A 9,586-nucleotide genomic window follows, 5' to 3' on the forward strand; every position below is an offset into this window, starting at 1 on the left:
ATGAGCTCAGCGCCCGCAAATCAGAGATCAAACGAGAATTGGAGAAACTTGAACAGCTTATCACCGCTTCGCAAAGCGACCTGCGTAAGCTCATGGGACAGATGAATCAGGTGGAAAACAGTTACGGTCCTTTGAGACAAGAATTGCGGGCAAAGCAGGCAGAGCTGCAAAACAAGCAGGAGTCATTGGAGGAAAGCCGCCGAACAGCTTCCAAGCTGGAGTCATCGATCAACGATCTAGGAGCCCGGCAGAGCGATCTCGAAGCAGAATTAGGGTCAGAGTTCAAGAAGGCTTTGTCAACGCAGGAGGAACAATTGCTCGCTACACTTGCATCCGCGGTGCAAGACCTACGGCGCCAGCTGGCCAAGATTTCCGCCGAACGGTTAGACCTCGAGAGTAGGAAGACAGAGATCGAAGTCGAACTTCGTGAGAATCTGCAACCGAGCCTGGACCAGTTACTTTCTCAGGAACATGGAGCTGGCGGGACAGGTAATCAGTCAACGAAACTGAAAGAGTGCGAGCGGTCACTGAAGAGTATCAATCGCACGCTTGCCAGCTATGACGAGAAGATTGCACAGGCGGAACATGAGATCGAGAAGCTTAGCTCCCAGTTATCGGAGCTTGAAGCGACAAAGGCCGAGAAAGAGAACACCAACCGCGAGCTTGCTAGAGCCATCGAGAGGAACCAGAAACGCATGGACAGGAGTATGCAGGATCGTGCTCAGGCAATGGAGGACTTGGCAAGAGTCCAGAAGGAGATCAGAGAGCTTGGTACGCTACCGGAGGAGGCCTGGTCAACGTACGGAAAGTGGTCGCCAGAGAAGGTATGTTATGCAATACTAGCGGCTAAGCTACTCGCTAACATCATACAGGCATCCCAACGTCTACGAAAGGTCAATGAATCGCTTAAGAAGTATTCTCACGTTAACAAGAAGGCATTCGAACAATACGAGAATTTCACCAAGCAGCGACGCACCCTCACTGACCGCCAGGCCGAGCTGGACACGTCTAGGAAAGCCATCGAAGACCTCATCGGCATCCTCGATCAACGCAAGGACGAAGCCATTGAGCGTACATTCAAGCAGGTATCGAAAGCATTTGCCGAGGTCTTCGTGCAGCTTGTCCCCGCCGGTAGAGGCATGCTTGTCATCCAGCGCAAGAGCGATAAAGAAGCGGGTCGCCGCAACGGCTACGACGATGAAAGCGATGACCAGGGGGACCGACGCAACGGCGCCGCCTCCAGGCATAAGCGCTCCAACGTGGAGAATTACATCGGTGTCGGCATCTCCGTGTCATTCAATTCGAAGCATGATGAACAGCAGCGCATCCAGCAGCTTTCTGGCGGTCAAAAGTCACTCTGTGCTCTCGCCCTCGTGTTCGCCATTCAGCAATGCGATCCCGCGCCCTTCTATCTTTTCGACGAAATCGACGCCAACCTGGACGCACAGTACCGCACAGCTGTAGCAGAGATGCTGAAGAAGTTGAGCGGCAAGGGTGGAGAGAGTGGTGAAGGCGGCGGCCAGTTTATCTGCACGACTTTCAGGCCGGAGATGGTGCTTGTAGCGGAGAAGTGCTATGGTGTCAGCTATTCGAATAAGACGAGCAGTATTGATGTGGTGGACCGCGAAGCGGCGCTGGATTTTGTAGAGGGCATGCAGAAGCAGTAGATGCGTGTGAGGATGGGGAAATGGCGGAGGTGCGTCCGGTATGTGAGTCTTCTCTTTTACCATGTGTTTTCGGGTATATCGGTTGTGCGAGTTGCGAACGAATATGTTCCTTTTCGGAGTCGGTATGCAGATCTACATTACTGTCTCACTTTTTGCACGGGTTTCGTGTAGGCATGGGGGTTTACGAGTGGGATCGGTACTTTCATGGCTTCTTGTACTGGCGTAGTATACCAATGTCTGTCAATGGGATTTTCGGAATGCCTTTTCTGTTTACATCGATGGTCATACGGCTCCGCCTTATGTCTTAGTAGGTTACCTGTCCAAAACCTAACGAGTCTGCTATAGTAAACATAAAGTCTATCGTGTCGGACTTCGAAACAATTGCTCATCTCGCGAGCTTTTATCAGATTTCTGGGGCTAGGGGGCACATCTATTGTTTTTCCATCCATTTCTAGTACTTTAACTGACATGATATGACGCGCCTAGCCTGACCGACTTGGCAGGAGAGTCTAGCCTATTTGCAAGTGCCGTAATTCCTTGGACTATAGAACATCACGTTAGCGCCGCAATCGCAGAAGGTTCGGCAGAGAACCTACCAACCACTTTTGCAATGAGCATCTGTGGAGCCTGGTATTGGATTGGGGGTCAGTCTTCATCCCTCGGAGAGGCCTGTACCATGAACTTACCACAGTAGCCACTAGCGGAACAACACTGCCCATCGAATGGCCCGCCGGTGCAGGTAAAACCACCCTTGGAGGCGCCGCAATCGCCGTTCAAAGTCGGTATATTGGACGTCATGCATGCGCTCGAGAATGGTGTTTGGCTATGGAAGAATCAACAGGACAATTCATGAAAGGAAGCGGAAGGGGAAGGGGGAAAGAGGCGCTTTTTCGTTTCCCCTCTGGACTTTCGGAAAGAAAGATTGAGAAGTAGGATACGAACCAGCCTTGAGCGCAGAAGTTCACGCCATTTCCACAATAGCCATTACTACTACAGCAATTGCCGAAGGTACTGCCGTGACACTTGAGGCGCTTTGTCCCTCCACAAGTGCCGTCCTGAGATATGTCGGTTGGCGTGGGAGGTGTGGCGGAAGTTTTGGTCGGTGGAAGAAGCGAGCAGTCGCCGAACGTAGACTGACAACCGACACCGCAGTGGTCGGCGCTGCTCCCACAGTATCCTGCGCTACTGCAGCAAGACCCGAAGGAGGTACCCTTGCATCTGTAGCCTTTGGTGCCGCCGCATGTACCTAGGAAAGCGACGTATCAGCAAATGTATTTGCTAGCCGGGGAAGCTGTTCGACGATTTCTGCCAGCTCGAGTGTGGGATACGGGTGGGGTGACGGATGAGGCATTCGAGGAGATCGTACGAAGCGACTTGCACAAGGCAGTCCCCAGCAGCTTCAGAATCCCACAGTAGTGGGAATATTAGAAAGCACTGGATGAGCAAGATGATAGCCATACGATCGCTCAAAGATGCGTCTTGTTTCTCCCCAGTCCCATGATACGTACCATCAGGAGAAAGAGAGTCGTCAGTACAAATACCGAAAGCAGCCTGACAGCCAGCAGTGCCTGCATTACTCAAATTAGAATCCTAGAATATAAAATTTTTAGAAGAGTGACTTACAATGGTCTGTAGTAGAGCCACAATAGCCCGATAAGCTACAGCAGTCGCCAAATGCAGATCCTTTGCATTTGTATTCATTGGTACCGCCACCTACAGGAATCATACAACCTTAGCAGAGTTCTGGCGCGTTCAGGGAATGGTTGCCACCTACAAGTGCCATCTGGAGAAATGTCAGTGATGGTGCAATCACCGAATGCGCTTTGGCACCCTCCGCCACCTGATATTGGAATTGATCAGCAATGAGAAATTTTGACAAAAGTCTTCGCATAATATACGCACAATGTCCCGCCGTTGAGCCGCAGAAACCTGAGCTACTGCAACAGTCTCCGTAGGAAGAGCCCTTGCATGTAAATCTGTTCGTTGAGCCACATCTGCCATCAGGACTAATTGATCCCGGTGTAGGAGTTGGTGCACCGGTACTAGTGATTGAAGATGCGGAGGGCGTCTCTCCTGGGGTAGGCAATGTACAGTTGCCGCTTTGATATGTTCCCAATCCGCAGTAGGCGGGGCCGGTACCTGTGAGTAGAATCAATGCATGTTTCACACATCTCGACAGACTGCGTACCACACTGACCCCATTTTCCACCACAGAGCTTCTTGTCGTTCTGTATCCACACTTCCCATCCAGACTGTACTCTGACGGGGAACCCATGCAGGCTCCGGAAAAACAAGTGCCGGGAAGGCAGTGGTCGCTGGTGGCTATGTTAGTGAAATATAAAAGCTTCCAGGGCGAGCTCCATACAAGGTGTCGCCGCACTTCCACGTCTCCGAGTTGCAACAGGGTTTGACTGTGTCAAGGCACGTAGTATTGCCGTGCAACGGCCCGCACAAACCGTCCTGGGAGATAGGCTGCTGGATCCCTGGAAAGTCTTCAGAATACATTTTGCAGAGCGCAGAGGTATCGTACAGCCTCTGACGCAGTAATCCGTGTTTGGTTTGATTCCCTCACAGTCTCTGTCTACGCTGGGATTCAGCTCAAAGAACTTATCCACAGTGAGCTGGTACTTGAGAGACAGCAGCGTGCAAGTGTAGTAGTTGACTTCAGGACCCGTCGTAGCATTGTACCGACAGACAACTTCACCAGGTACAACTTCGTTTGCTGCCACAATGGCTAGAGCTCGGAGAAACCAAAGTTGGGAAAAGAGAAAGACAGTGGCAAGTATGTGCATAGTTGCTCGAAGTATGACCTAGACGGTGTGAAGAAGGTTGTTTGCGAAGAGGAATTCAATATCATCGACTCTTAGCAAAGGGGAGTGTAGGTCACAGCATGGCAGCGCAAATCACCTTGTGGTCCGATTCTGAACCCGCCAGATTGACTTACCTCGTGATTGAGAAAATTGGTGGTAGGTAGAGCTCCGGTGAATTGATCCATGAGATTGCGGCGTAGCGTTTAGGAGCACTACCAACCTACCGGTGGGACTCTCGAGGCAATATCGTCGAAATGGGATAGTTGTCCGGGATTATATATAATTAGAATGCACAACATGAAGACCAAAACCCTTACTGCACCACGCGTCGGCCCGTCGGGGACCGGCCCACTGCCGGCGAGGTGTCGCATTCTTGGCAAGCTTAGAAACCTTAATTTGACGTTGCAGCATACTGTCGTACCATAAGATTATGTATTCCCCGTTGTCTCCGCCATTATATTGAAATGTCAGCAACTACGCCGCAGCGGCACATATAAGAACACGCCCAGACCCGGACAACGCCCCGATACTCTCTCACTTCGTCGTCATCCACAATCTGTGGTTACGATTCTGGATTCTCTTCAATCAGCTTGCAGTCACCGTCATGGATAGTGCCACACATCCTCCCCGTCGGGATCCGCCTGGCCGCGTTAAGGAGTTCATTTTCTCCCGTCTCCACTGGAATGTCTTGGGAGAACTAAGTGAAATTGAGGTCGAGGACGGCGTCGATGAAAATGGCACGGAGAAGCTCAGTCCTTTCCTCTCTCATCCGATTGCGGCAGAGTCTATCGCACAACCACCAGTCTCCGTCGCCTATGTGCACAGCTCGGACATCTCTGCCGGTGTTCATTTTTACATGTGTACGTACGGGTTCGAATACAAAGGGTTCCTCATCGAAAACACAGATGGACGCCCAATTACAGTAAAGGACGTCGTAACTGGGTTCCACGATCACCTGGATCAGCCATGGCACAAGCAAATTCTCATCACGTATAAGAAGAATGCCATCCCAAACCCAACGGGTACGGCTCCTGTCAGCGCTACCGAGAACACGGGTCGTACGCAACCTCCTGTAATCTTCCTCAAGCATATACATGCGCAAACTTTGAATGACCGCGCTTGGCTGAACATCTCCACTTTCCTCATAGGCGAATTAGGAATCTCTGTTGAAGAGTTCTGGGCCAGGCGAAAAGCAAATAGGCTCCATCTAGGTTAAGGATTCCGAGCCTAACACATCAGGGCAATACAGGAACATGGCCCCCAAATGTAGATGCAACAATGCGTGGCGGCATCGCGAGCTTCGACTTGGCTATTGCTTACTATCATACGACAGGGAATCCGGGTCAAACGGTTATGGACTGGTGGCACGGTTCAATATGTATGAGTAGTCAGTTGTACGTCTGCTTTAAACGTCTGGTCAGTGATTCCACCGAATGTTGCACCACTTGACCACATTGATGTATGTACAAGGATATTAAAGCATCACTATATATGTGCAAAGTGTTCCTTGGTCAAAGGCTTATAACTCCTGGCCCCTACACTAGGTAGTTGCTGCTTTGCCATCATCGTGTCCGGCTGCCGACTGCGAATATCATGGCGAAGGTGAAGTTACATGAAGCAGTTCATCTTCTGCTGTCGTGCCTACTTCTGTCTCATCAACCTGTTCAGGCTCAGTTCAACCAAGTTACGCAATGGCGTCCCGTACAAATCGCCAACGGCGCTTGGATCCAAGCTCCTCACTGGCGAAGAGAGGACCAGTTCGATTTCCAGCCCGTTATCCGCCTCCCTCGTCCGGTATGTGTATTCATCACGGTGGCTCCCTTCCTATCCGTCCTGCTCAGATGGTTGACGCGAATACTTTTCTAGATTGTACTCGAGTGAAAACCCCTATTCAACCCTTGCTGTATTTGCCCTCTAATCCGAGTCAGATATAACTGTGACAAAATGCCGGCTATATGCAACAATGTGGCCCAGTGGCACGCACAGAACGGGTTGATCTCGCCAGTCAATAATCCACGCACTTTCCATTGGGATGTTGGCAATCATCAGACTCAAAATCACCTTAACAATGAAACCCCGCAGAACATGCGGAGGGCGCGGATGTGTCCGCCCAACTGGAAAGGGACGTATGCACGGCCGAGGTATATTTTAGGTCCCTACTGCGCATGTTCAAATCTCAACGATACTTGAACTGACTCCGGCATAGATGCCCTGAGGCCAACCGACCCCAAGTTGTACCTCCTTTGTGGGACGATCATGGAAGACCTGTGACTGGCCTCAAATGGCCTACTATAATCCATGTTGGCGCACCGGCAGAGCTATCTCTAATGATTGAGGACGGCAGAGACTCGCAATTTGTTGGAGCGCTACGGCCATCAGGCCGTACTTACAGTTGCGATGAGTTTCCGCCTGCCTCTTGGGCTGAAGGCGGAGATGGACCGAACCACCAATCCCCAGGCACAACATATTGCGCCCCAATCCATGCAACGTAAGCCATTGAAGACTGACGGAAAGCCTTGAAGGAATTTATTGAAAACTGACACATGGTAGCTGCGATAGCACTAATAATCCGGCCGATGCCCGGGGCTCTGAGCAGAACTGGCAAGGTTTCCTTCATGGAAGGCTGGGGACGATGTTGCATACGAAAGCAGTTGATGACGCAAAACTCTTGATCGGCACTGAGAACTATAACTATGACAGTGCTATTGAGTTCTACTTCAGATTTGACAGGAGTGGCGCCAATCATCCCTGGGCCGGCAGAATCTACTATGATAATGGTCCGGTCCTGGACACCATCAATCCTGGTACGCCGTGGCGGCGTAGCTCTGTTGACGAAGATATCATGGGTATGAGCTCGTCTGTCAGTGCTCTCTTGAGCTCGGCGGAGTTCCAGACTGCCAACTTAACTGAATACGGGTTCGAGGCGATTGAGTTTATCCCTGACATGACGACCGGAGCCCTTACAGTCAAGATGCCCGGTGGCAATGAATTTGCAGCATAAGATTCTACAACTTTTTCGGAAGCGTTAAATGCAGCTTTTTCCCGCAATTCGACAGCCGCAGGCGCACCCCTACCAGATCCAGCAAGTCATGTTTTTGAAGAAGATGCAGCATTCGCGGCTAATGACTCAACTCTGTTGCTTGGATCTACTTCGAACTCCTCCAACACGGATTCCAATTCCCAAAAATGGCACGTTACCGCTGCTGACGTTGATGTAACACTAGCTACCTATGGTCTTGAGACGCAACAGCAACCGCTTGAAGGAATGATTGACATACTTGAACTAGGCACGCGGTACATTCGAGGACAAATCGGCCAGTCTAATCAAACCCAGAACGACACTGCAAATGCGACAATGGCACTGCGGCGGTGGTCACAACACAGACACATCTATTGTATGCGTTAATCCGACGCTCCTTGGCATTTCGGCTCGCGTCTTGGTCCTCACCTAAAAATGTATGGAGCCGAGGACAGTAACATAACCACCTAAGAACTCCATATATATCGTGATTTAACGCGTCAAATTGAAGCTGAAACTGCAGTGAGTATCGCCCGATTAGGCAATACCCTGGTGTTGCAGTGCTGACGTGTGAAAGTGATGCCTCGCCCGTATGGAGTCTCCGCTCTACCTACGGTATCTGAGCGCCCTCTTCCACCTGTTATAAGCACCCGTGGTTTAAGCAATCGTACATGTTTAAATATAGCTCGCTTCCTCCTCTTAGGATGGCCTCAACAGGCGATCGTGGAGCGTGAAGGTTGCCATAGACGGGCGGTGTATAATGTAGCCAACAACATCCAGAACCATGGCTCAGTCCGGGCACCTATACGTGGGCGACTCGGCCATCCACCTCATATATCGGATGAAGATTCAGATGCGCTGTTTCGCCATCTAATCTGTTCAGGATGGATGTACCAGGATGAGATTGCACACTGGTTGTGGGTGGAGAGAGGCGTCCGGATTACCCAGTCAAACGTATCTCGGTTTCTCGCGTGCAAAGGATGGAGTCATCGTACACTGTGGCCATTTAGTATTAATCGAAACGAAGAGCTCAGAGCTTACTACCGTAATACAATGAGGCGTTACGCCGCTGAAGATATCATCTTCCTGGACGAATCTATCTTTAATGAGAAGACTGGATGGAGGCACATGGCCTACGGCCCTGTAGGTACGACGACTCGCTATACACAAGATATCTCCCGTGGGAGTACGTGGGCGATCCTCCCTGCCTATACAATTACTGGTTATCTCCCTGGGTGTACGGCCATTAAAGAGGGTTATTTCAACCATGAAGACTTCATTGCATACCTGGAAGAAACTCTGCTGCCATCTCTCCGAGTTATATATGGGCCAAAGGCACTGGTTATTGTGCTTGACAACGTGTCAATCCACACCAACGACGAGGTGCGCAACCTAATCGAATCAGCTGGTTATTCTGTACAGTATCTGCCACCGTACTCACCAGACTACAACCCAATCGAGCTCACTTTTGGAGTGCTGAAGGCATGGATTAAGCGGAATTACCTGTATGTACGGCAGCGTTACGGTGGTGACTTTAGGGCTTTTCTGCGAGCTGCGGTGAGTGAGAGTAAGTGCGACAGATTTGCAAGGAAGCACTTTCAGCACGCTGCAGGTGGCTTGTATATTGAGCAGGATGTACTAGATCGTGCGAGAAGAGAGCTAAGGGAGCTTGAGAGGATGGGGGAGTTCGAATTCGAGGTAGATGAGTAAGGGTATTGTCAGATTTGATGGTATCTGAAGATGTCACGGTGACAGAAAGATTGATTGAAGATGGGTTGACTGATTGTATTCAGGTATGTACCTGTGTGGGTGAGGCTGAGGCCTGACACCGGTTTTGATGTTCCTTCTCTGGGCACCAAGGCTGTGCAGGGCACTAGCCACTGCAAAATCACTAGCCACATATTCTCAGACAGTACCGGTACAGACAGTTTCTCCCAGTCCTCCTCTTCAGTCCTAGATAGGATGTCCATAAACTGGCTTACCATCTGACACACCCCCTCAGCTTGGAACCCATTGCAAGCTGGACCCAACTGCATCTCCTCTTCAGAGTAGCATGTCTTCCAACTTGCCTTGCACTTCATCCAAGTCTA

At 50.6% G+C, this 9,586-nt stretch overlaps 5 protein-coding genes across 5 annotated transcripts; 3 read left to right on the top strand and 2 right to left on the bottom strand.

The window, feature by feature from the left end:
- Positions 1-1,924: 1,924 nt before the first annotated feature.
- EI97DRAFT_42919 (uncharacterized protein) lies at positions 1,925-3,990 on the bottom strand. Its single transcript, XM_033797386.1, has 8 exons — positions 3,570-3,990; positions 3,442-3,507; positions 3,291-3,380; positions 3,176-3,235; positions 2,610-2,913; positions 2,354-2,490; positions 2,264-2,294; positions 1,925-2,209 (listed from the first exon to the last, which is right to left on the bottom strand). The coding sequence occupies exons 1-8, from the start codon at positions 3,940-3,942 to the stop codon at positions 2,182-2,184; spliced, it is 1,089 nt and encodes a 362-aa protein (XP_033654053.1). The 5' UTR covers positions 3,943-3,990; the 3' UTR covers positions 1,925-2,181.
- Positions 3,990-4,459, bottom strand: EI97DRAFT_377374 (uncharacterized protein; the record flags this gene model as incomplete). Its single annotated transcript, XM_033795604.1, has 2 exons — positions 3,990-4,150; positions 4,198-4,459. The coding sequence occupies 2 exons, from the start codon at positions 4,457-4,459 to the stop codon at positions 3,990-3,992; spliced, it is 423 nt and encodes a 140-aa protein (XP_033654054.1).
- Positions 4,460-4,914: 455 nt separating this feature from the next.
- On the top strand, positions 4,915-5,962 carry EI97DRAFT_433350 (uncharacterized protein). The gene has a single exon (XM_033798373.1). It carries the CDS (start codon positions 5,082-5,084, stop codon positions 5,691-5,693), a length of 612 nt encoding a protein of 203 aa, XP_033654055.1. The 5' UTR covers positions 4,915-5,081; the 3' UTR covers positions 5,694-5,962.
- Positions 5,963-6,421: 459 nt separating this feature from the next.
- On the top strand, positions 6,422-7,478 carry EI97DRAFT_458439 (uncharacterized protein; the record flags this gene model as incomplete). Its single annotated transcript, XM_033800912.1, has 3 exons — positions 6,422-6,618; positions 6,684-6,965; positions 7,028-7,478. 3 exons carry the CDS (start codon positions 6,422-6,424, stop codon positions 7,476-7,478), a joined length of 930 nt encoding a protein of 309 aa, XP_033654056.1.
- A 976-nt stretch (positions 7,479-8,454) lies between these two features.
- On the top strand, positions 8,455-9,290 carry EI97DRAFT_433351 (uncharacterized protein). Its single transcript, XM_033798374.1, has 2 exons — positions 8,455-8,888; positions 8,938-9,290. Exons 1-2 carry the CDS (start codon positions 8,550-8,552, stop codon positions 8,974-8,976), a joined length of 378 nt encoding a protein of 125 aa, XP_033654057.1. The 5' UTR covers positions 8,455-8,549; the 3' UTR covers positions 8,977-9,290.
- The last annotated feature ends 296 nt before the right edge of the window (positions 9,291-9,586 follow it).

Source organism: Westerdykella ornata (genome assembly GCF_010094085.1).
Source record: "Westerdykella ornata strain CBS 379.55 unplaced genomic scaffold EI97scaffold_10, whole genome shotgun sequence".
In the NCBI taxonomy this organism is placed as follows: Eukaryota; Fungi; Ascomycota; class Dothideomycetes; order Pleosporales; family Sporormiaceae; genus Westerdykella; species Westerdykella ornata.

Bases quoted from the DNA above. Each gene is read 5' to 3' on its own strand.
- EI97DRAFT_433351 (XM_033798374.1), top strand. From the start codon at position 8,550: ATGAGGCGTTACGCCGCTGAAGATATCATCTTCCTGGACGAATCTATC. The intron at 8,889-8,937 runs CTAATCGAATCA...CACCGTACTCAC, and splicing joins CCAACGACGAGGTGCGCAAC to CAGACTACAACCCAATCGAG.
- EI97DRAFT_433350 (XM_033798373.1), top strand. From the start codon at position 5,082: ATGGATAGTGCCACACATCCTCCCCGTCGGGATCCGCCTGGCCGCGTT.
- EI97DRAFT_42919 (XM_033797386.1), bottom strand. From the start codon at position 3,942: ATGGGTTCCCCGTCAGAGTACAGTCTGGATGGGAAGTGTGGATACAGA. The intron at 3,508-3,569 runs GTGCGTATATTA...TTCCAATATCAG, and splicing joins CGGCTCAACGGCGGGACATT to GTGGCGGAGGGTGCCAAAGC. The intron at 3,236-3,290 runs GTAAGTCACTCT...TGAGTAATGCAG, and splicing joins TGGCTCTACTACAGACCATT to GCACTGCTGGCTGTCAGGCT.